Genomic DNA, 26,204 nt, shown 5'->3' with positions numbered 1-26,204 from the left:
GAATCCAAGCACATCAAAATCAGCAACTCATGCTGCAGTCTTTGGCAGCAGTGTGGGTGCAATTTCTTATGATTAATGCAATAAAATTGGTCCTCACCTGCAGAAAGTACAGTAAAACCACGCGCACCGCTCCCAAGCTGAAAGGTCGGGGCTGTGTTCGTCGCTCTTCTATAGCTGGCCGCTGATGCGATGTGAAGCACGTGATGTATTTCTTACTGGTTTGCGAGTGCCGATGTTTGCAGATATTGGCGACAAGGCTATTTTAAAGCGCGAAATTCCGCTTGTGCCGAAGTCGCCGACTAATGGAACCGCACGGGCCAGGAGCTGCAGAAAGCACAGGAAAAGTCAGGTTTGCATTAATGCGCACCGCTGCCAAACAGTTACGAGTCCATATCGTTATGAACCGACATATGGGTATCGAGAGCGAGGAACGCTTGAACCTGGGGTTAGAAGCAACCGCCCGATTTTTAGAGCGAAAGCCCTACTCCTCGGTGCAAACTTCCAAGACCAAATGAGGCGCGCGTTTGCCGGCAGAGCGGAGGTGCGTCCTTTGACGTCACGCCACATGGCCCGCTGCGGAGAGGCGTCGCAGCTGCGCTCGCTCGGAGACTCGACGCTGCGGTACCACGTCACTAACGGGCCCAGCAAACCAAAAACCTCTCAGAGACGTCTAGCGAGACGTCTCTGAGAGGTTTTTGGTTTGCTGGGGGGATTAACGGCTGCTTCGCCGGCGCTGGTCGCTCAGTCTCGCCATGGATGAATCACGCACCGGTCCGAGCGCGTCAACTCTTTGCCTCAGGCGCCAGGCTAATCATGCTTAACAGAGCTTTCGCTCGTATAAACTAGGTTCAAGCCATTCTTAAACCAGACTATCCTTCTTTTGGGGGGGGGGGGGGGGGGGGGGGGGGCGGACATTTTATATCAGCAGCAGTCTCAGTCGACCAAAATGTCGAGCAGGAAACGCTTTGAACCTGACGTCAGACAGAAGCAGCTGCGAGTATTGGAGTGGCATTCAGTGTTCATTACGAGTCATTATGAATCGACAATTATATCGACATCGAGGAATGCTTTAGCCTGAGATGAGACAGACGCAGTTGCAGGAATTTTTTTTTTGGAGGGACATTTTTATAACAGCAGTGGTCTCAATCAACCATAGTGTCAATGGCGAGGAATGCTTGAGCCTGCCGCGGACAGAAGCAGCAGCTGAACGAATCATTCAGGAGTGACATTTCATGTCTGTAATAATGCTATTTGCCCTTAGTGATAAGGGAGCTGCAGAAGCTCCCGTCTGCACGCGCCCCACCTCTAGACCGGCGATAAGGAACGAAGCATCAGACGAGAGTAATCAAAGTAGGGGAAACAAAAAAATCTTTCGCTCCTGGAGCGCCCTGTCGAGTAGGAGCTACTTGCAACTTGTACCCTATTAGACTGGGCCTATTAGTAGTGCCAGTCTCCTCGAAGAACTTGATGCACAGTCTCCTCTGAAAGTTCTGCTTGTTTTGCGACGGATTTCCCGCATTTCCACCGCAAGAACCATATACACTGTTAACAAAAAACACCCAAATAGAGTAAATCTAACGTGCACCCAAAAGATGGCTTTATTTACTCCGTATAAATTGTATTTTATTTACTCCCTTATGTATAAGGAAGGTATTTAGGAGTACAAGGGAGTAAACTTTTTACTACCCACAGAAATGGAGTCCAAAATTAGCGTCATGTTTATTTATCTCATTCAGGCCAGCGGCGGAAACGGGCAGTAGCTGCGCGGGCCGCCGGCAACCTAACGTGGGAAACTGCGCTGCCCTAATGTGACCCCGTGTCACGCATTCTTTTCGCCGTCTGCCAGCCCAGCGGCGGCGTAGGCGGCAGTAGTCGTCTCTTTGTCGTCTGTTTTTGCTGTACGAGCCCGTTTGGTTGGTTGGCCACGTTCGTAGATAAAGGGATATATAACATTATAATCAATAATTCAAAACTGAAAAGGAGCCGCTGGGTAGTTTTCACGTTCATGCACGCTATATTTGACTAAAAACCAAAGCAGAAAAGTTGAAAACACCCCTGATGGTATTTTGGAATGGCAGTGTTTGCTTTCATATTCATTTCATTTAAGGCTTTGCTTTTCAATATCACTGTGAAAAAAAAGTTGGCAGCGGCTTAGCCCGGCTATGCCAGGATTATTATACGTAGCGTGAGGTAAGGTTCAGCTGGTTATTCTTAGCTTCTGGTTGTCTAGGATTACCTTGATTATCATACCTACCGCTGCTTCAATGACACACGCTATACGCATTATAGGACACATGTATATTTGTTTTTGCTCAACGTCTGGTTGCTTCTCTATTGCCACAAAGACGGCGCGGTGGTCAGTGTAGTAAAACACGCTGCCGTCTCTATGGCCCCAACGCAGTATTTGGAATTGTGTGCCTCTGACACACAAGATCAGTGGCGGTTCCCCATTGGGTTGTCTGTACAGTTGGAAAGTCCAGGTTAAACGTGTCCTTCAAAGGAACACCATGGAGTCTGGAGCACGATTGAAGTCACCAGCCACCAACCACACACAGTGGGGTTTGCGGAGTATAGAAGCTCTCAAGCGTGATGAGAGCTGCCCCATTATTTCCCCATGGGCCTGGCGTTAAATTACGTTGCACCAGTACCACGTGAGGTTGGCCATGAGCTGTCCGCTTGTTAACCTGTTGGCACGATATATACGACACCGCGGATCTGGCCAGGGCGAATGGTTTCATAAGCCTGTATAGGTGTCGCCTTTCCGGAAATTAAGAGAGACTGCAGTCCGAGAAGACGGTCCCTGGTATGCGCATGCGATATGTCCACTGCAAACTGATTGCTTTGTTCGAGAGACTGTACTTGAAAGCCTGTGTGAAAATGAATTTTTTTAAGCTCACAATCAATGGCTCCGTGCATCCAGTGGTCTAGTAACGTTGCATCCAGTGTGCGGAGAGTGTGCCTAGTTGTCCCAGTGAGGGTAGCCACAGTGTTATAACACTGATTGGATCGGCACTTGTAGCGTTCTTTCGCCTAACAGGCTGTCAATAATCCTCTACAGAATAGTCATTACCAGCGAAGTGATCCATTCTTCCCAATCTGGTGATTATGGGCGCCGAGGCAGAGCCCCGCTACCGAAAATGCGCATCCGCGTATCGAGCATCGAGCTGTCTGCGTGCGGCCAAGTTTTACGCCGTGTCGCTTGTTCACAAAGCGAGCGTTTTCTTGAGCTACCTGAAAAGTGCCTAACCCCATGCTAGGTTGCTTGGTAAATTTCGAAAATGGAAAAGTGCAAGATCCTACCTGAGAAGGGTTAGTTCCAGGCATGTTTTCCATGGAAAGAACGAAGAAGGAATTGGAGACAGGCGTCGCCGCAACCACTTGGCTGGAATCCTCATCCGTCATGCTTGCGTCGGCGTCAGGCGCAGCGATAGATAGCGCCGCGTTATCTGTGCCGCCGCGAAGCGATGAATTGCCGCGGCGCCTTGTCTCGCCGAGGCTGCCCGGGAGCCATGTTGGCGGTATCGGCGGCATTTGGCGTATCCGATGTTTCCAGATGGTTTCCTGGGGTAGTCGTCGGCGCGGAAGCTTTGCAACTGTTGTTCACGGGTGGCGAGGAACACGATGGTGGTGGCCCATCCATTTTTGGGAGCCTAGCCCGAGAACGTCTGGGCCAAAAAGCTTCAAAAACCCGGAACGATGCGAACGTGCGTCCGGTCCAGACGGCCGCTAGCTGGCAGCCCCCCCGCTAATTGTTCACGAGAGTCACTGCAATACAGCAACACCATGCGCGCTACATGTAGACATTATTAGACTCTATTGACCGTCCCCTCAAGCTACATGGTGTAATTGAAACAGCGCAGGGCCCAAGGCCTAAGAAGAGAGCAGAGGAAAGGAGGAAACGGACGCTTGTGTAAGTGCTCCATCAGCATCTTAATCACAAAAAGAATTTCGCTTCCTGAATTGCACACCTTAGCTTGTGTTGTCTTGCCGGGATCCGGGCGCTCTTTGCGGTGTTTTCTATTTTGGTGCCAAAATGTATTTATACGCACAGCGTGCCAAATGAATGCCAAAATGTATTTATACGCACAGCGTGCCAAATAAATGTCAGTTGTTGGTTCAGCGCTGTGTTGTCCATTTCCTCCTTTCCTCTGCTATCTTCTTAGGCCTTGGGCCTTGAGCTGTTTCAATTGTACCATGCATAACCAACTCGCCCATCAGTTCGTGCTCTCCAGCCACATGTTTTATGCGGTCTAATCTAAGTAGACATTGCAAGCTTTAGCCGATTTGGGAGGATTTTAGGCCGAGGTACTGCAAGGGCTCCTCCAGCAACCTTCTTTTTGATCTCTTGAACCACCTCTCTTCCTGCCTCCATCGCGGCATAACCAACGCTGCAGAAGAATGGCGAGTTGGGCGAGTTGGATGTAGTTCATTTTTGTCGGAAAATTCAGCGCGGAGGGACGAAAGACACTGGAAGGGGGACAAAACAAGCCCTGTCTCGCAACTAAACTGTGTCGTGAAGGAACGCAATAAACACACATAAAGAAACAGCGTGTGAAAGGCACGCAGTGCGTAGAGGGCACTATCAACTCCAACGTGCGATAAAAAACGAAGTACACTTGCGGCACAGATCAACAGGTGACACATCATGAGGCGTCTATCTCTTTTTCATACAACGTGATGGAAGGAGTGCTAATAATACAGACATAATTTTTTTTCCCGATAAAATGCGTCTCCATAATCTCTCGAGATGCGGTGATCACGATGCCGGTAGAAAACAGTGGTATCTTTGAAAAAAGCTTTGCACGTTTTTTTATTCTTCTTGGTGCACTCTGCGTAGTGTTCAGCGTTGCTTGAACGAACGGTGTCTGAAGAAAGGTTTGCTCCATGAGCCGAGGGCTCAGGCAGCGCCCCGTTTGGCCAGCATACACTTTTTTGCATGAAAGCGGTACCTCATACACGACGCCGCAAACACAACTCAAAAACGGAGAGTGATGGTGCACCTTGAACGGTGTGCACACAACGCTATACTTAAAAGCTCCTCCCCATATTCCTAAGGTTGTGCGACATGCGGTGGACACGTGGGAATTCCCAACTCTAGCCGCTATGACATACGTTAGCAGCCGGGAAGATAGGCAACGTGGGACCGCTTAGGGGTCTTCACAAGGTAATCAACCTCATTTACTGTCGCTTTGCTGTGACCATGTACCCATATTAAATGGGCCAAGGCTTTAGCGCTGGAAGGATGTTATAAATTTACACATTAAAAGGCTCAAGTAGGCTGCACAAACATAACCTGTGAGGTATGAAAACGAGGCCAGTGAACAAAAAATGAGGACGGCTAGCAACAAAAAAAAAATGCTGTGTGAACGGTGCAGACACGATAATTGAAGTCCAGATAAGAGAAGGCGACTGCGGTCGGCATGTGCATTCCATATAAGATCGTCATGGCCGGCAACCGATTTGACAGGGACTGAGAATAGTTCTGTGGTCCACGAAGTAAGAATCCTTTTTATTAATTTTACCACGTTTTATGTTAAAGAAATAGGCCTAATAATTATCCAAAGCATTAGCCTCCACCGTGATTTTTAACCTTTGCCAGCTTTTCCATTTGGAAGGCATGCATCGAAGCGTGTTTGATGGAATAGTTTACCAGGTGCTATAAGGAGTCAGGAGGCTCCTCAAATACAATCTTGAGCATTTTCGAGGTGACGCCAGCGGAGTCGGGAGCGACAGCTGGTAGCCTCACTACAACTTGAGAAAGCTCCAGTAGATTAACTTGACAGTAATTGATTGGTGTCACTGGCGCGAACAATGTTGGACTCAAAGATAGTAAAGAGACAAGAGCCGCTTTTCCAGCCCTTTGACAATTGATTCAACCATCTCGATGGCTTCTCTTGGTGTCAGAACTGAGTGTGCAAATTTTTGAAAGGTCTTCTTTCTAGACCGTAGAAAACCGAATAGTTCACGTCGGTTTTCCGATTTTGAAGTTTAAGAGTGGCTGCGATGTTGAGCTTTTTCCAAGCCGCCTTCCTCCCCCCGTAATTTCTTCGCACAGTCCGCATTCCACCAACAATTAAGTAGTATCCCTTTTTGATAGCCGCACCAGATCGACTTTTTACGGCATTCCTCTATAGCCAGACATATATTTACTGATTCGTGCTCCTCGGCTATGTTGGAAACTGACACAGAGCGCGAAGTCGTCCGAAATCTGTCATAACTGACATGTGACCGCGACTGAGAAGTTGCAGGAGTTAACCAATAGATGACATCAAAACTTATAAGGCCTCGGCGATGTCAGCGTGTGACTGAGCTAGGGATTCGACGTTGACAGCCGGCGGAATCACTTATCTGCTCCTCGTGAAATCAGGCTCCTCATTGGTTATGGTGCCCGGCTGCTGACCCGAAAGACGCGGGTTCGATCCCGGCCGCGGCAGTTGAATTTCGATGGAGGCGAAATTGTAGAGGCCCGTGTACTGTGCGATGTCAGTGCACGTTCAAGAACCCCAGGCGGTCGAAATTTCCGGAGCCCTTCACTACGGCGTCTCTCATAGCCTTAGTCGCTTTGGGACGTTAAACCCCATAAACCAACCAACTAACCATTTCCTGATTGTGAAGTTTATAATGTCTTGTATTATACTCCTCCGACTCTCAAGCCAGAATCAGAGTGGGATGCTCAGCTCGGATCCGGAGAGAGAACTCCCAACAGTGAGCTGGGCCCTAGATCAGGTAGCCCGGAAGCTCGGACTTGCCGCCACCAAAATACGCCGTCGTGAGGGCCCATGAAATTTATTTCAAGACGACCCCTAACCCCCTCACCCTTCTTGTCTTGATGACAGTAGTTTTGTCACTACCACCACGTCACCCGATGACCAATGACACGAAGGTAGTTCGAGATCGGTGCCGTGGCACACATCGCCATGCGCACTATTATACCGCATGCCAGTCAGAACCTCACGGCGAGGCCCCGTCAGGCCGACAGTGACGGACAGGACTTCGTCATGTTGGCTGAGGACTTGGACGAGGGCCTCGTTGATGACGTAGGACGGCAGCAATAAGCAAGCCACAGTGGTCACTTGGGGCCCAACAGGAACAGCGGGAATACACTCACTGCCAATCACGAGGCAGCCGGCGTCAACGATTAAAGAAAGATCTTCACTGTGACTTGGAATGACTGGTACATGCTGAACACAGTATACAGACTTCCGGTCAACCGACTATTGAGGTCACCGCGTTGACGATGGTCTCGGGACAGGTCGCCGGAGGCATGGTGACATCGAAGACCACAGGCCTTCGAAGGGCTTCACGACGCCGACGGCGCCCTGGCGACATAGGCCGGGAGGAGGAGGAGGAAAAAAACTTTGAGGCCAGCACTAAGGCCTAGTGACAAGCTCTTGCCCCCGCCAAGGCCCGCTGATTCTGCCGAGCCCGAGTGAAGCCCAGAGCGTACTCACTCCAGGGAGGAGGTGGGGAGGGTGAGGGAAATGAGAGGCAATGGCAGTGTTACATGAGTTGAGGATGTGTTCTTGATCTCTGGACAGTTGAGACAGTGAGCTGTGTGTCACGCCATCCGTTGTAGAGCAGTGGGGTGAGGAGAGAGTGTTAGTTTGAATTTTGCGAAGAACGTGTGCTTGTTCCGTGTTCAGTGACGGGTGAGGCTGCGGTAAAATTGTGAGTGAGTGGATTTGGCCAGGGGATCGAAGGCGCCTGGATGCTGATTTCGCGGACTCGTTGATGAACCAACTCATACCTGGTATGTTCGGATTGCTGTTATAGAATGTTATGTAGGCGGGCTTCTAGTAGTCTTCGTTGTATATTGCGGATGGCTTTGCTGGAGTCGGTACAGATGTTGATGTACGGGACGCCCATAGCGCGCACGAAGCACGCAGAGTAATTTCCTCAAAAACCAGTTCGTCAGAATGACAGACTCCGATCGAGGCACCACTACGAATGATTCTAGCCAAAAGGCTGAGAATCGGTATAGAGCTACGTATATGGAGTTGAATCCTTCTGCTTGAATGGAAAAAAGAAGTGCCCCAAAAATCCAACCATATTACATGGGGGAACGCAATGGTTTTCATTATATGGCTACATATCTTTTAATAAACCTGCAGTTCTCAAGAAATAAAAGCCCATCATATAAAGCTGGTTTGATAAAGCTGATTTAGCCATCAATGCACTCAAGAGGTACAAAGAATGTCCTGTTATCAAGCTCCTCCAGCTGGCTGAAGACGCCGCCGCTGCCCAAGGGATAGCGGCCGCCGTTTAAGCGGGGGGCGACTTCGGGTCGCTGCTCCTCTATATCCGCTGGAAATAAAGTTCCACAACCATCACCACCTGTTCGAGAGGAGGACGTTCTGACCCTTTGAGGACGTCCTCAGGGCGTTCTTGTCTGGTCGCGGTAGGAAACATCAGACGAACATGCACTGGAGTGAGCTAACCCAGGCGTAGTCGGATACAGCTTAAAGGATCCGTGAAAAGGGTGTCCGAGGTTGCCTATAGTACGTTTGCATTATGTAGAGTTACAGGCCACCGAGTGTTCATGCCGCGTACTGGACCCCGAAAGCGAACCGATCACTTACAATATTTTTAAAATTCGCGCTTCCGCGCCTCGCGGCGCCCTGCAGTGCCGAGCTTTCCGCCCGAATCCGCGCGCAACGTGTCATACCGCGCTCTTTGCGTCACCAAAGGCGCGAAGCCGCGTAAATTCAACTTTCAAGGCGGAAGCCTTTAATGCCTCATCGTTGTCGACAGAAGGCGGTCAGCAGAAGCTTGTCAGCGGAGGTGTCACGCTTAGGTGTCCACCGAGATATGTGAGACAGTTACTGCGTAATTTCCTTTCTTCAAATACAATGCTCATTTTCTTCGTTACGGTCCCTCTTTCTCTTTCTTCTTTCACTCCCACTTCGTCTCTTCCTGTAGGGAGCGGTTCAAGTGTCTACCGAAATGGCAGAGAATTACTGCGCCATTCCCTTTCCTCAGAAAGCACTGCGTTCAAAGGGCAAGGCATCGCGCCGAACGGATGGTGGCGTTCCGTGGACTCCCTGGCAGCGCTAAACACGCTGTCGCATTCCACTCCTAACGGCGAAGCTTAAGCGTAATTAATTAACAGTATTATATTTAGTCATTAATCAGTAATTAGCCATTAATTAGTAATTTGTCATTAATTATGGTGATGTCATCCCGTGGTGACGTCACCAGTGCCACAGAGGCAAAGTGGGGCGGAAAACGCTTTCGCCTCTACGCACTTTAGACAGTCAAAGTGCCCCCTGAATTTTTTTTGACGGCAGATAACTCAGCTTCCACAAAGCGCATTAAGAAAATTCTTACTGGAGGATATTTGCGAAGCGGTGTCCTTTAACATCCTGGGAATACCGCAACTTTATTGGGAGCCCCTTCAGAGCCCCTTTTAAGCCTGCAGTGAATCGCCACCCACATTCAGCCTCCGCGCACAGAATTCTCCCAGTGCGTGTATGTTCAGCGCTATGTGGCAAGTGAACCGTCACCAACTCGCCCAAGCTTCCACTCTGGAAAAAGTAGTCTGCTGCTTAAACATTTCTTGTTACCTAAACAAGAAGCTTATCACAAAAAAAAAATTACGAGCTCTAGAATTTTGATACGTGGATTGTTTGATACAGAGTGCCGTGGACCACGGCCCAGTGTTAGTAACTTGTTTTCTAAGTTGCATCCTTATACCCCCTCACCTCACCAATCCCTAGACAGTCACCACCAAATATTATGGCACCACCTCCAGTCCCCCATACCCTTCCCTCCCCCTATCTGCTCCCCCGCATGCACCGGGGATCATACACACCCTCCTGTACCCAGTGCACCCACCCCTAAGCTACTGTTTACCCTCATTTTTCTTGAATGCCATGCGGACCCTTCTCTGCGGTGCCCTGAGCTCCTGACCACTTGGGAGGAATGGGAGACCCCACTGCGGTCGATGGACCTGGCCAGGCAGATCACCACTGACCGGGCTGCCCATGTCATCGAACTCCATAAACTCTCATGAACACATAGCGACTGCAGTGGGGTCGTGCGGGGACCCAGGGACGTATGTGTCCCACATCCCATGGTCAATAAAGTTATTTCTCTCTCTCTCTCTTTCCGACTAACACAAACTTTCCTCCTTGTGCGAGAGAACAAAGGTGCACTGTACAGAGCGGAGCTTGCGTAAGGCGCACATTAAACATGTCAACTTCGACCAACCGCAGTTGCACACTTCATAACAGGTAATTTCATAATTTCGACTCTCCCACCCAAGTATCCCGAGGAGACATGTCCCGAATTAGCCCCGTCCTGCTTGGGTGCAGTGCCAAGCATGGAGATAGATTTCGCACGATGCTATAGCGCACAGTGAGACACTACGCGGCGAAAACCAGCGAGCAAAGGCGCAGATACAGCATGTCCCCCAACGCGGCGGGGACACCGATCGAGCCGCGCGAAGGGAGCCTCGAGGCACCCCTAGTAGCACAAATTGCTGCTGGAACATTGCACTAATATTGCCTTTTTTAGGTTGCACTGAAGTGCCTAGTGTCCTCCTTTGGCAAATGTTATATGTACAAAAGACTGCTGCAATATTTTCTGCGATGTTGCACCCTGCAACACTGCCACAACGCTTCGCAACATAAATGTAACATTCTTGAAAAATCCAGCAACCCTGCACGAGCATGCAGGCCTGCCACTTGGTGGGCTTCACAACATACCACACCGCTTGGCATGGACCAATGAGTGAGCGAGCGACACTTGAGCTGCACAATACAGTACAACAATGCAACTCATACACACTCACATCCGAACAGATAGCATGGAGTCAAGCTTATATAGCCGCCACTGAAGGATGCCCCAAGGGATCACAAGCAAAGCTTTGTGACAAATTAATGGGGCTGTGCATGCAAACCGTTCAGCTAGTTAGCCAGGCTATATAGCCTCAACGTTGCTTTTTGATGTTGTTCCAACAAGGGCAGATAGCATGTTATGCTAACCAATTTCTGAGCACGTGGCTGCAATGTTAGCAGAGATATTGTCATCCTTACCAACTTATAGGCACGTTGCTGATGTGTTGGAATATGTACAACATTATGAAACATTGGTGACAATGCTACAACGTTCTATTGCCACAACATTCTAGCGACATTTCGTGCTACTAGGGGCCCTAGCCGTGCGCTGATCGTCTTCATGCCACCGCAGCTGACAGCAGAAATCCACTTTTTTTGAACTATTTTAGCAGCAAAAGAGGGATTAACATTTAATGGCAGTGCTGCATTAACGCCTCGAGATAAGTTCACTCAGCTCAAAGAACTTAAATGTAATATACAACTTGCCTGCAGTGTGAAGCTTTGCCTAGATTCAGGACCACCGGCACACAGAATTCCTGGCAAGTAGCCCATTAATAAAACTTCAAGAAAAAAGTTATAAGCTTTAGAATTTTGATACCTGGCTTGTTTAATAAAGTCAAACATTAAAAAGCTCATTTCGTTTACTCTTGTGACTGGCTATCGAAGTAATACAGTACGCCACAGACAAAGGCCCAGTGTTAACTGCTGTCTTCTTACGTTGATAATGTCACCATGTAATGTCCGCAAACAGGCTAACGCCTAGCTCTTCTCTCTTTACGGTAAGGGGCCGATCATCTCGCACTGCCGAACCTTTCCCTCGCCCCGAACGTGACAGATACGATAAGTTGCAATTTGTAGTTCTCGTAAAATGACTGCAGATTCACAAGAGAGGGCATTTCCACGCAAAAAAAAAAAGGCAAAGGAGCCAGTCGCAGCACGAAACACCTCGGTTTTACTCGCGTCTCAAAGCGAGTGCAGCAGCCAAGCGATTCGTTAACATGGCCGCCGTGTCAGCGGTCACGTGCAAGCTTACAATGCAGCCAGCACATCCTGCTCTTGGTGTACCGCAACTGCGCCACCAAGGAAGAGCGAGAAAGAGGTAGTTGTGCTATTGCCGGAGCCGATGACGCCTCGTATTGAACTGCAACACACACACTCGCATTGCGCATCATACAGAGCCTTCGCTGCGATGCGAACAGATGAGATCAGATGAGCTCAGATGAGATGAGATCAGAGCTTCTTAAAGCATCTAATATCCTCGCCAGATGTGCTGACAACCCAGCAAGGATCAATTTTGATGCTTCACAGCCGCCGCCGTGGCTCAGTGGTTATGGCGCTGGGTTGCTGACCCGAAAGATGCGGATTCGATCTTGGCCACCGCAGTCGAATTATGATGAAGGCGAAATTCTAGAGGCCTGTGTACTTTGCGAAGTCAGTTCACGTTAAAGAACCCCAGGTGGTAGAAATTATCCGAAGCCCTCCACTACAGCATCCCTCATAGCCCGAGTCGCTTTGGGACGTTAAGCCTCCATAAAACTAAAGCCAAGCTTCGTGGCAGTCAGACTGGGCAGAACAAAATAACAAATTGAAATGCCATCAGGACACAAATATGGAGGATGAAAAAAAACCTAATGCTTTGCGGTTATGTATTCTGGCTGTTCTCAATACTCAGGGCAGCACAGCGGTCCAGAAGTGGCAGGATTTTCATGTGGTTCAACCAAGACATGCGAAAAGCATGTGTTTAGCCTGGTTGGCTCATGGTTTTGCTTGGCTGAGTCGTTGGCACGTCAGGCATATGCACAGCGCGAGAGTATGTTGCAGTTTAACACGCGGCGTGATAGACTCCAATGATAGAGTGCCGTCATGCAGTGGTCAGCGAAACTGATCTGCTAGAGTCACCGCGGGTTCGAAACCCAGTCGCGGTGATATTTATTTCTGCACCCTCAAAGTAAGGGACGTCACAAGATTATTGGCTGGGTTTGACCCCGTGTAGTACTTTCGCGCAAAAACCAGTTAATACAGCTACTGTTAATACAGCTACTGTTAATACAGCTACTGTTTAGATGCAAGATTATCCCCCCTACATATAGGTACCGTTATGCCGCACATCAGCAGACGACGAGTGGCGTGAATCAGCGAAAGCCACGTCTGTAGCAAACTGGACTCAAAATGCTGCCTTGCCGCTACACATGATGAACTACTAAATTCTATTGGCACAGATCGATCTGTACAATTTGAAGTCACTTCCACTTGGCATGGGTTCAGGAATTCATGCGGGAGGATGTGACAAGGCTTTTGAAGACTCCTATCGCAGGTTGATCTCTACTTTGTGAATTTGGCAACCATTAACTACACCTACACACACCTCCACATGCTGCCATGTGCCAAGAATGGGGGGATGAACCCCAAATGAAGAAAAGACCACAGTTACAATGTGTAGAGACCTTTATGCAATGTGCTTGAATGATGTATCAAAAGAAAAAGAAACAAGAAAACAGGCAAGAGGTTATGGAACACATCTCATTTTAACACACACACTAAAAAATTTACTAAAATGCCATGGCTGAAAATGCACAGCAGAGGAATGCGAGGAAGCCATGGCTGTTGGAAACAAAGAAATTGTGCCCTCAAAGTGCCTCCTTCTGGATTGTCCTTAGCCGCTCCGTGCCATTTGAAAAGAGTCGGGAATGTGGAGTCACTGGTCTCTCTGTTCACCACGAGGACATGTTCTCTACCATGTCACACCTACGTTAAAGAGTTGTCAAAAAGGGGTCAGCTGCGATGTGGGAAAAGATCACACACGCGACATGGAATGCAATAAGAGGCAAAAATGGGGAAAAAATGCGGCTTGGTACAGAGTTACCTACAATTATCCGGGGGGGGGGACACCTCGGCGACGGTATCGCTGAACACCCATGGGAACGTGAGTAGGGAGCGATTCGTATTTGACTCGCATTATTTGTTCGTTGTTTCAACTAGATTGCAGCTGCTTCGAAATTTCTCCGTCACTGTGGCTCACCCGATTTCTTGACACCTCCTATTATGGCGTCATAAAAGAAAAAAAAAATACAATATCTTACTTCACTTTAAGGGGGGACATGGGTCCTAGAAAAATTTTTTTATTTACAGACCAAATGCAATGAAACTACACAGCCTTATTCAGTTCTTTCTGCTGATTTCAAATATGTACTTTGTATATTTCTAGGCCAATTAGTTCCTGAGATATTAATATATATCATGCCATTGTCTGCTGAAACAATAGAAAAAAAATGGGCCACCAGAAAGAATGCAACGCTGGAAGCAGTTTTCAGTTCTTTGTCCGTGTGGACAAATGGGCTTATAGTTAGTTTCATGTGTGTCGTGTGTTTTCTGACACTGTATGTCTGGTTAACTAACTTAAAAACTAACTGCTTATAGTTAGTTTCATGTGTGTCGTGTGTTTTCTGACACTGTATGTCTGGTTAACTAACTTAAAAACTAACTACTAAGCCCATTTGTCCACACGGACAAAAAACTGAAAACTGCTTCCAGCGTTGCATTCCTCACACATTGTAGTGTCTACCCACATATTAAAATTAAATTTCTGGTGGCCCATTTTTTTTCTATTGTTTCAGCAGACAATCATGATATATATTAATATCTCAGGAACTAATTGGCCTAGAAATAAACAAACGGCATATTTGAAATCAGCAGAAAAAACTGAATAAGTCTGTGCAGTTTCATTGCATTTGGTCTGTAAATAAAAAAAAATTCCCTAAGACCCATGTCCCCCCCTTAAAAGGTGCCAATACCCGCAGTGGCATGCAGCCAAAAGAGCAGCTTGCCAGGAGCCAAACTTCGAAGACAAAGATGCAATCTAACCTACCTAAAAGTTGAATTGCTCCCTGTCCTTCGTTTCCATGCAGGACACAATGTAGTTCTTCAATGAGTCAGAACAGTAGTCTTATCATATTACAACCCAGATTATCCAGCAGTGAAACCCTGATGAACTTAAGTAGATGTGAGGCGTTGTCCTCTCAAAGGTCGGCCTTGCTAACATCTAGATAGCTGGAGCAATTGCTTGGCACCATTATCAGGAGCTCGCGCGTCTTCTTTGAAGACTTTATTGTGCAGCACAATAAACGACAGCTGCCTGGCATGAAAACCTGAAACAGCAACTAATTAGCCCATCAGCATTTAGCAGTTTACTGAGCTCGTAAAGTATTCTTCGATGCAGCCTACACAATTTCTAACCAAGGCCAGCCCACCAAACACAGTTTGTTACTAGTGCAGTTTATAACTATAAAACACTAAACTATTTTGGTGTCGCTCATGGCTGATATCCTAAACAGTTGACCCCGTAGTAGAGAATAAACCTCCAAAATGGAAGGACTTGAAAAACCCTGCAGCAGCCTGTTAATGAGCTCACATTGGGGGCAATTCATGCAATAAAAACCAGTAGGCATTCTTCGACTTGCACAGGCACAAAACTCGACTGCCATGCCACTGTTCCAGAGCTAGTGGTCATGATTCGCCTGCAGTCTGCAAAATTAATGGCCACCTTGTGGCCACCAAAGCCTAAACAGCTCACTTACTTACACATAATGGTGGCACCAAGCAGTTGCTACTTCCCGTCAGCACAACCAGAGAGAGGGATGATGGCTGTTCCCCCCACAATACCACAGACACGAATACTGCATCCACACAGCGCCTGACCTGTCAAGAGTGACAATGCCTGCATGCCAGGCTTGAGCTTAAACCATTTGCTCCTTCAACCATGGCATTCATTCGTCTTCCCCTCCTTTTACTTTTTATTTTTCGAAGTAGCCAAAGGGTCAAAACAGAGCACACTGGTGTCTCGCAGCCAGTCACGAAGCCCCCGGCACAAACTGCCCACTCCTCCCAGTCCCCTGACCAAACTAACCCCAAGCATATTCTACTTTAACAAGCCTTCCCATTCGAGGAAGGGGCCACACTTTGGAATTACCAATTTTAGAGCCATTTCTTAGCATGCAGCAGATGAAATTAATGGACAGACGCTACTACCAACACCCACTTGATGACACACATTTGTTGCATACGATGATGTGGACCAAAGAACTAAATAGTTTCGAGTGAAAGTTGTTCTTGAAAATGCACAGAAAGTTAAGTTACCACGAACCGCACGAAGTTTTTGGTCACCCTCACTGAAACAGGCAGTGCGCTCATTAATTAATACTGCGGACTATCCAATATTTGCATAAGCATCCCTGCACTGTTATTAAAGGGACAGTGAGGAGAGCATTATTAATATTGCAACGGATAATCTCCGTGAAGACGACGCAGAGGAAGTGCCCGGTGTGTGCGCGCTTGCCGCTCGGGGCTAGCTGTGATCTGGACCCTGTGCTCCGGTCGTCCTTGTGCCGACATAGACTTCGGGCCACGTAACATCTTTGGTGGAGGTGCGGGGTAAACGATCTCCACGCCACGCAGCTCCGAAGCGGTCGTCAGGCCGGGGCTACTACCATCATGGCTCCACCCGGCGAGTCACGAACCACTCCCTCTGCTCCCTCTGGTCCTTTCGTGGTCATGGCTCCTCCCCGTGACCCTGGTACCTTTTCTGGGAACGACGGCACCGATGTCGACGACTGGCTCAGCCTATATGAGCGAGTGAGCACCTATAACCGGTGGGATCCCACCGTGATGCTAGCGAATGCGATCTTCTATCTTAGTGGCACGGCCCGGGTCTGGTACGAAACCCACGAAGAAGAACTGACGAGCTGGGACACTTTTAAAGAAAAGCTCCGTACTTTGTTTGACAGACCCGATGACCGGAAGCTCTCCGCGAAGAAGCAGCTCGCGTCGCGCGCCCAGTCGTCAACCGAAAGCTATGTGGCATATATCCAAGATGTCTTGGCGCTTTGCCACAAGGTCGACGCCGCCATGACCGAGTCCGACAAAGTGAGCCATATTCTGAAAGGGATTGCGGATGATGCTTTTAACTTACTGGTTTGAAAAGACTGCACCACCGTGGACGCAATCATAAAAGAATGCCGTCATTTCGAACAGGTTAAAAGCCGCCGAATTCCACAGCAGTTCTCTCGGCTCCCTAATACTGCCGCTACTTCTTCCTGTGAGGAACACCGATTACCGTCCCGCGCCTCTTCCGATGATGACCCCGTTACCGGCACTGTGACCCGCATCGTTCGCCGCGAACTGGAAGCCCTTGCGCCCGTTCTTCCCCGTCCGACCGCACCTGATAACTCTCTACCCACCGTGTCGCTGATTCAGGCCGTCGTGCGTCAGGAACTCGCTAACCTGAACCTTCCTCCGGCTGTGTGCACCATCAGAAGCCCGGACACCCCCCAACCACCTCTCTCTGTTTATCGTCGCACCTATTATTCTCCGCAGCGTTATCGCAATCCAAATGAGTGGCGTACGGCAGACGACCGCCCCATCTGCTTCCGGTGTTCTCGCATTGGCCACATCGCCCGACATTGCCGCAGTCCATGGTCTTCACCAGCCCGCAACGCTTGCCCCTCCTTCTACAGTTCTACCTCGACCCGCACCTTCTCGCCCCGAGCCCCGTCCGAACCATCTGAAGCAGCCGTTCCCCCTCCACGCCGATTCTCCCGCTCTCCGTCGCCGCAGGGCCGCCGCTCTCGCTCCCCACAGTCGCCTTCAACCAGCCGCTCCCATTTGGAAAACTAAATGATGCAGCTCCCGGAGGTGACGCTGCATCAACGACCCGGACCACAAATCCTCTCTCGACCTCTCGACCAAATCTCCTGGACGTCTTTATCGACCGTGTTCCTGTGCGCGCCCTGATTGACACCGGTGCTCAAATATCAGTGATGAGTGCTGCCCTCCGCCGTCGCCTACGCAAAGTCCTCACGCCTGCAATGTCCCGTGTGCGTGTCGCGGACGGTGGCACGCCTGCTGTCGATGGTACGTGTACCGCGCGCGTTACCATTGGCGGCCACAGTATACCGGTTCAATTCACCGTGCTGACCACCTGTGCCCATGACCTCATTCTTGGCTTGGATTTTCTGACTGACCATTCCGCCCTCATTGACTGCTCGGATGGCGTCCTACACCTCGAACTTCCACTGCTGGATTCAGAACCCGTCGATATATCCCTGCGACTGTACAGTACCGATTATGCTCGCCTGTCATCCCGAACCGCCTCTTTCGTTCCACTGACCCCATCTCGCCCAGTTCCTGATGGCGACTATCTCGTTACGCCCAACCTTGACCTCCTGCTGACCCGTAACGTTGCCCTACCTCATACCATCGCCACCATCCAAGCTAACGCCCTTTCTCTGCCTTTCCTCAACTTCGGCGTCTCTTCTCAAGTGCTCCCGTCCGGCATCTGCGTGGCTACCCTATCTCCTCTCGCTCCTTGCCACGTCGCTCAGTTGGCCAACACCCCTGTTCACGACACTGCCACCCCGCGCCGGCAGTCTCCTCAGTCGCCCGACGCCTTCACGACCATGATGGCCACCGACCTCAGTCCCGACCAAACTGCCCAGCTTCGTGCTCTTCTCGAATCTTTTTCGGATATTTTTGATGTCAACAACACGACGCTGGGCCAAACTCTCGCCGTCAGGCACCGCATTGAAACCGGCGATGCCCCTCCCATCCGCCGCCGCCCCTATCGAGTCTCTCACGCCGAGCGTCAAGTTATCAATGCGGAAGTTACTAAAATGCTCGCGAAAAACATTATCGAACCCTCGCACAGTCCCTGGGCCTCACCCGTCGTACTTGTGAAGAAAAAGGATGGCTCCTGGCGTTTTTGCATTGATTATCGGCACTTGAATAAGATCACCAAAAAGGACGTGTATCCCTTGCCGCGTATCGATGACGCCCTTGACTGCCTTCATGGTGCCAAATTTTTCTCATCCATAGATCTTCGCTCCGGCTACTGGCAAATTGCTGTAGACGACCAGGACCGTGAAAAGACCGCCTTTGTGACACCTGATGGGCTTTACCAATTCAAAGTTATGCCTTTCGGATTATGCAACGCGCCTGCCACATTCGAGCGCATGATGGATGCCCTTTTGCACGGCTTTAAGTGGTCCACCTGCCTGTGCTACCTCGATGACGTCATTGTCTTTTCGCCCACGTTTTCCACTCATATCACTGACCTTTCCCAGATCCTTTCCCTCTTTCGTCATGCCGGCCTGCAGCTCAACTCGTCTAAGTGCCGTTTCGCGCGCCGCCAGCTCACCATCTTGGGTCATGTCGTCGACAATACGGGGGTCCACCCTGACCCTGAGAAGATCCGAGCCGTCAAAGACTTTCCCCAGCCACGTTCTTCTAACGACGTCCGAAGCTTCTTGGGGCTCTGCTCCTACTTTCGTCGATTCGTTCAAGGCTTCGCCGACATCGCCCGCCCCCTAACTAACCTTCTGAAGAAAGACACCACCTTCATCTGGGGACCCGACCAGGCACAGGCGTTTTCCAACCTGATATCGAAGCTTACTACCGTGCCAGTTCTCGCCCACTTCGATGTGACCGCTCCCACTGAAGTTCGCACCGACGCCACGGCATCGGCTACGGCATCGGCGCTATCCTCTCACAGAGACAATCCGGAGAGCACCGTGTGATCGCGTACGCCAGCCGTCTCCTCTCTGCCCCGGAGCGGAATTACTCAATTACCGAACGCGAGTGCTTAGCTCTTGTCTGGGCTGTTGGGAAATTTCGCCCATATTTATACGGCCGCCCCTTTACAGTTGTCACTGACCACCATGCGTTGTGCTGGCTCTCTTCCTTGAAAGACCCTACAGGACGGCTTGGTCGTTGGGCACTGAGCCTGCAGCAGTACCATTACTCTGTACTCTACAAGTCTGGCCGCTTGCACGCCGATGCCGACTGCCTTTCCCGTTACCCCGTTGGCCCGTGTGACAATCTTGGCACTGACAGCGTGGATGCTCTGTGCTCCCTCTCTGTCCTCGCTAACATGGCCGAAGAACAGCGCCGCGATGCCGAGCTGAGCTCCATTATCGACCGCCTCAACACCGCCCCATTCGACCCTCCGATGCGCCGCTTTGTGCTTCGTGATGGAGTTTTATACCGCAGGAGCCTTAGCCAGGATGGCCCAGACCTCCTTCTCGTTGTCCCCGAGCACCTTCGCACTGCTGTCCTCCAAGAGCTGCATGATCTTCCCACTGCTGGTCACTTGGGTGTCTCCCGTACTTACGACCGCGTGCGTCGTCGATTCTTTTGGCCGCGCCTCTACCGCTGTGTACGCCGCTATGTTGCTGCCTGCGATGAGTGCCAGCGCCGGAAACGCCCCACCACTCTGTCAGCCGGTCTGCTTCAGCCCATTGACGTCCCACCCGAACCTTTCCATCGCGTCGGCTTAGACCTTTTGGGACCATTTCCGGAATCCGCCTCGGGCAACAAATGGATAGCTGTTGCCACAGACTACGCTACCCGTTACGCGATCACACGCGCACTGCCCACCAGTACGGCTACTGATGTTGCCGACTTTCTTTTGACCGACCTTATCCTACATCATGGAGCTCCCCGTCAACTTCTGACCGACCGAGGCCGATGCTTTCTGTCCAGAGTTGTCGCTGACATTCTTCGATCGTGCTCTACGAAACATAAGCTCACCACCGCCTACCACCCGCAGACGAACGGCCTCACAGAACGCTTCAATCGCACTCTCACCGATATGCTGGCTATGTACGTTTCTCCGGACCATCGCGACTGGGATACCGCTCTCCCCTATGTGACCTTCGCCTACAACTCCTCCCGCCATGACACTGCCGGTTACTCCCCTTTTTATCTTTTGTATGGCCGCGAGCCCCTGCTGCCTCTGGACACGCTGCTTCCCACTTCTACTGCTCCGCCGTCTGCATACGCCCACGACGCCATTACCCGCGCTGACCACGCTCGCCAACTCGCACGCTCCCGGCTCCTCGCTTCCCAGACCTCTCAGCAGGAATTCTACAACCGCCGTCACCGTGTGGTCTCCTTCACCCCTGGCTCCCTCGTCTTGCTTTGGTCGCCATCTCGCCGCGTGGGGCTCTCTGAAAAACTTCTGTCCCGCTACATCGGCCCGTACCGTGTCCTGCGCCAAGTCACCGCAGTCACCTACGAGATCGCTCCGGCCTTCCCCGGTGCCACGTCCTCTCAGCATCAGACCGATGTTGTGCACGTCTCTCGCCTCAAGCCCTACGTCTTGCCGTCCCCCTCACTGCCCTGATGAGCACCGAGACGGTGCCTTTCCGACCGGGGGGCCATGCAACGGATAATCTCCGTGAAGACGACGCAGAGGAAGTGCCCGGTGTGTGCGCGCTTGCCGCTCGGGGCTAGCTGTGATCTGGACCCTGTGCTCCGGTCGTCCTTGTGCCGACATAGACTTCGGGCCACGTAACAATATTTTTTTTATAGCAAAATCCGATAGTTCGGCTTGTCATGGCTTTGTTGCCACTTGGCCGGCAGCGAAAGATGCATTTATTTCTAAGAAATTTGGATTCGAAGTTGAAAAGTTTTTCCCGCCGCTCTGATTCAAACTTGGGATTCTCCTATGACGACACAGGACTAAGTGACGTGAAACATGACGTGAACATGACGTAACGCAGACTCCGTGATTTCTGACGGTCAGCAGTGCAGCCTAGCAGCAGCCGAAAAGAAAGCTACCGCCGGCCGCACGTTGAAGGCATCTATCGGCTATTGCGGCCGTCGCTACAGTCGCTTCGATTCCGTTTGCACTGGCGTTTTGCCAGCGTTACGATGGATCTCGTTCTCGAAGTCGTCAACGAAGTTCTCGCAAATAGACACCTTTAGCATACCGTGTACCTTGTTACCGCTAGCGGAATACCGGGAGCCCGCCTACCGCCGGAAAACAGGCGCTGATTTGTCCCGATGCTTCAGGAGCGCACGTAGCAGCCGGGCACGTGGCGCCATCTGGCGACGTCGAGGAGATTTGCGCATGCATTGGCTGCGCCTCAGTGATGCATGGTTTCTCGGTTCCTGGTGTTGCTAGAACCATTCGTTCTAGCAACACTGTTTTGGCCTATGACGTCATCACGCTTGTACTTGTGAGTTTGGCCCGTGGCGGTGATACCTGTATTTTGGTTCTTGCTCTTTTCTACGTTACAAGGGCTTTGTTGTCAGTATGAGTGGCGTTTTTGTAATCAGGAGCTGGTATTCTGTCGATACAAGCCAACTTCAATTTCTCCTCAGTGTCCCTTTAACACTGACTGTGGACTTTGCATATCCAATATCATGGCAACGTTGACCAGACTGTACTTCAGCGTCCGACAAAGGACTGCAATGAAGAAATGGACAATTATGCGCACAGACATCTCGCCACTTCAGCGTCGTCTCTTCTCTACTTGGTTTTTCTGCAGACATGACACGACTGCCACTGCTTGTCTTCTCTACTAAAAAAAAAAAAATCGGAGAGCTGCACACTTGTTACACCCTTACAAAAGAAATATGGTGACTTGAAGAAACGCCTGTCCCTCCAGTAAAGCCATGCCATGTAAAAAAATATTGCTGAAGGTGTGATCATTAAGTAAAACGGCCCTCAGTACCACACAAACCCACGCACACTAAACGGGGACAGCGAACAATGACACCTTGTTCAGTTCGTTCAACAAGTGTGGTTTCACTCCGCCTTTCATACAGTTCAGCTGCATCCAAAGAGCTCGAGCTCACATGCTTCAAGACGGCATTCAAGCGAAGCAGTACTTGCACCCGGGTTGCTTTCTAGTGAGCTTCCAAAGAAGGACTGATTGCAACCAACATCCATGCCTACCCTCAGGTGGATGCTAATTGCAATCACCTCGTAGCTGAAAGCTTGCTCCCCCTTACAAACTTCGTGACAGGCCAGAGAGCACCCCGGCCACGTGTGTGCTCCTCCCCACGTAATAAAAATGCATCTACACCAGCACCCTGTTTCCCCGAGAGCTTTCTTCATACCAGATGCAAAACTCCCCACGGCGCCCGCGTAGTATCAAAACCTGGTGCTGCAACTGGGCAAAAACCTTTAGTTACCCCAATAATAGTTAACTACCCAGACCATAGGTGGCGCCACCACTCGTTAGCCTCCACAACACAGTTGAACAAAAATAAAGAAAGGAAAGCTGAGCATGGTGGCAATTGCCACCACCCCGTTTCAAAGGGGGCGCTCCTACCCATCCATCTACCATCCATTCAGATGGTGGCGCCACCATCTAGACGTATTAAAGGCAAGCCCATTGTGTCATCCTGCTGTGAAAGGTCTGGCCACATTATCATCATCAGTGCCGTAGTCGCCAGAAAATGGCCACTGATCACGACCGGATTTTGATTTGGAGTTTTGCAACTGGTAGGACTGAAGAGCTCTGGCTTCCCCCGAGGAAAACGTAGGAAACTGCATGTTGCATGCACGGGAGGGGCCGACTCGCGAAAGAGGGCGCCGCACAGGGGGGGAGAGGGGGAAGGTCAGAGGCGGATGCGGCCACAGGTGGGCGATGCTTCCTCTTCGCGCTGCACGGACAGGCGGGGGCGTGCGGGTGCATGGTGGCTGGGCTGCTGTGACTGCTGCTGGGCCGACTGCTGAGTGGTCAACGGCGCAGTGGGTGGCGCGGGCGCCGGGGGTTGTAGCCCGCGCTCACGCCGGTACGCCTCCCAGCGGGCATCGTCCGACTCGTGGCTCAGGTACCGGACCCCGACCTGGCTCTCCAGCTCGCGTATGTCACACCACGTCTGGTAGTCCTGCATGAGCACACGAATGTCAGACAACCAAACTGATGGTTAGCAACCACGGTTAAGCTTTTTACCAAAGCTGTGTGCTCAACACAACGAATGAATACAAATACTGTGCATCTTTGTAAGAACATTTCTTTTGTGTTATGATGCTTCTGGACTTCTTGTAACATGTTCTGGTTTGTCCCACCCCTCTATGTAAAAAGCCCGTAGTGGGCCTTTAGGGTATTTAAATTACCCGAATGTCAACCCTGTAATGCCCAGGCATTGAATACGCTGAAGAAAAGACCCAATATTTCCATACTTTCCTCACTATTGGTCCCTCCATTGCGAAAAATGTAAAGAACATGGGAGATTTATTAAGAAAAAGATGTAACTGCTCACAAATACACAGAGATGGTTTATGGTTTACGGGGGCTCAACGTCCCACTGCGACTCAGGCTATGAGGGGCACCGTAGTGAAGGGCTCTCAGTAGTTTAGCGAACCTCCCGATGCGCGGCGAACACAAGCTGCGGAAAAAGCGCAGTCGTCGGACAACCCTGGGGACGAAGACGAAGCACCAGACGCAAGATGGACGCTGGACCGTACGCACCCCTGTAACCACTCTTAACTTAACCTTATTAATAAACAGTTGTTCGAAAAAGTAAAAAGGCATCCTGCCGTTAACACGAGAAAAGCCCATACATAGTAGTGAAGGGTCAGCAATCACTACCAGCCCTAAGTGTACTGCTGTACAGTTTTCACTGCACATACGCAAGGCTGGTGCAACCAAATGGCAACTCCGTTATTTAAAAAAAAAAAAAGGTTTGACTTTCCTGCAGCCAGGTGTGAACGAGGGACTTGTCCACCGTGTAGCGCTTCCTTGTCTTCACTTGGAGCAAGTTGTTGATAAGGTCAACCGCTGGAAGGAACCACACAGGCAGTAGTCAGCCTCAAGTGAACAACCCATAGCACGAACCCCCACCACAAAAACTCAGGGGGCACTTTGACGATCTAAAGTGCATGAGGAGAAAGCCTTTCCACGCAACTAACTAGTCATGACTAATTAGTTGATGACTAGTTACTCACGGTTGGTTCATGACTACCTAGTCATGATTGGTTAATGACTAACTAGTCATAACTTATTGGTTAATGACTAGTTAGTCATGACCAACTAGCTGATGGCTTGTTAATGACTAGTTAGTCATGACTTGTGACTAGTTATGACTTTCACTTCAGATTTAACAGACGGACAGACAGTCATGGCCGCGAGTATGAGTCATTAAAGGCTTTTCGCCTTAAAACATGCAACAAGCGCATGTGATCAAAGGCCTTTCCAGCCACCAGCATGCAATAAGTGGTTTCAGGTTCATTCTAACAGCACCGGACCACAGCACCATCTCCTTACCACTGGTGAGTGGGTCAGACCAGGGCCCGTATCCCTTGACTTGTGTCCCTTTCAGCAACATATGGTAGGCCGAAGGGACCACAACCTAGGTCACAAGCTTCTATGCTCTCAATTCAGCCCCAATTGACCACCCGAAATGTTTTACTTCAGCACGGTAATCAGAGCTAATGAGCTTCTATCAAAAAAATGTGCACAATTAACACCTTGCACTAACCTGAATCAAACAGGAGGCATACTATGTGTACTAGCTTCACCTCAGAACAAACTGGTAGACACGCCTTGCCCACACAGAAAGTAGCCCATTTGATGGCCCCCAGACTGCTGATGGTTTTATTTCTTTCATTCTTGCGCAGTAAGCTAGCTCCACTGCCAACAGCTAGTCCTCAGATGCAACCAGTTATCGCATTGCTTCAAATTAGTACTTTGATCACTCAACAAAATGTGATGCAGAACCAATAAATCCAGTAACAAACTATGTGACGACATTAATGGGGAATGGTTTAACCCCTAACCTGATGCTCATCTACAAAGACTCATCACTGTTCATGATTCATGTGGCTGACAATACACAGTCCTGCCTGCTTGCGTAATCCCCTCAACACCTCATCCTCTGGTCTCCTTACGCATAAATAGCCTTCACTGCCTTCTGCAGTGCACATAAAAGAAAAAAAAAAGAACTGCCATCAAGCTGTGGTTTCTCTCTTTGGTACTCTCCTAGACAACAGATACATGAAAAATGTAGCCAGTCAGCTGCACAAAATAGCACGTAGCTTTGGCTAGACTTCAAAAGGCAGAATGAAGTTAAATTCACAATGTTCAAATGGTGCACTCGTAGTTCTGGTTCTGCGAACCCACCAGAGTAAATACTAAAAAATGCAAGCAGAGCCCAACACAGAGTGGCAAGGCGTACCTTCTGGGGATATGTCCTTCCACGGATTGGGGGGGTACATGAAGTCGGCATTCTGAATCTGGTCGTTGATGTCCTCTTCTTCGTTGAAAGGGAACGTCCCGCTCAGACTGCGTCGGAGGCAACAGGTCCACCGGTCAGCACATCATTCACCGGCAGCCAGGTGCCACAATGAAAGAGCCTCCCAGCCTGACAGATGTCGTCTCACGAAGACATTCTTTAAAGCAAGCTGTGATAACAGGCTACATACAGCTAGCCAGTCAAATAAAGCAGTTAACATGCAAGTTTGGCTTCTCCAGTGGGCAAGCTGCCAGAGGAAATGCACTGTACTTTGGCATTTTGTTTCCGCTGAATGCTGTTCCCATAAACTAGAATTAAGGCACAACGGTAAAAAAACAGCAGTAG

The 26,204-nt window shown here is 50.0% G+C and overlaps 2 protein-coding genes and 1 long non-coding RNA gene across 15 annotated transcripts in view; 1 reads left to right on the top strand and 2 right to left on the bottom strand.

Annotated features, from left to right (window-relative positions):
* Nucleotides 1-4,048, bottom strand: part of LOC149330854 (uncharacterized) — an 83,366-nt gene extending 79,318 nt beyond the window's left edge. Inside the window, exons 1-2 of the long non-coding RNA XR_016285738.1 lie at nt 3,301-4,048; nt 98-324 (exon numbers count right to left, since the gene is read on the bottom strand). This is a non-coding gene — a long non-coding RNA (uncharacterized LOC149330854). The remainder of the gene's footprint in view (nt 1-97; nt 325-3,300) is intronic.
* Nucleotides 1-26,204, top strand: part of LOC149330852 (putative methyltransferase-like protein 25) — a 135,413-nt gene that overhangs the window by 71,839 nt on the left and 37,370 nt on the right. The gene's annotated exons all lie outside the window — the stretch shown is intronic.
* Nucleotides 23,005-26,204, bottom strand: part of LOC149330853 (serine/threonine-protein kinase D3-like) — a 30,312-nt gene continuing 27,112 nt past the window's right edge. Inside the window, exons 14-16 of the mRNA XM_089561557.1 lie at nt 25,803-25,909; nt 24,326-24,406; nt 23,005-23,518 (exon numbers count right to left, since the gene is read on the bottom strand). Of these exons, the coding sequence (XP_089417683.1) occupies nt 23,241-23,518; nt 24,326-24,406; nt 25,803-25,909 (466 nt within the window). The 3' untranslated portion in view covers nt 23,005-23,240. The remainder of the gene's footprint in view (nt 23,519-24,325; nt 24,407-25,802; nt 25,910-26,204) is intronic.

The sequence above is a fragment of the Amblyomma mixtum genome, chromosome 9, assembly GCF_055824585.1.
Source record: "Amblyomma mixtum isolate Tamu chromosome 9, ASM5582458v1, whole genome shotgun sequence".
Taxonomy (NCBI): domain Eukaryota; kingdom Metazoa; phylum Arthropoda; class Arachnida; order Ixodida; family Ixodidae; genus Amblyomma; species Amblyomma mixtum.
This window is presented reverse-complemented; position numbering and strand designations above follow the sequence as displayed.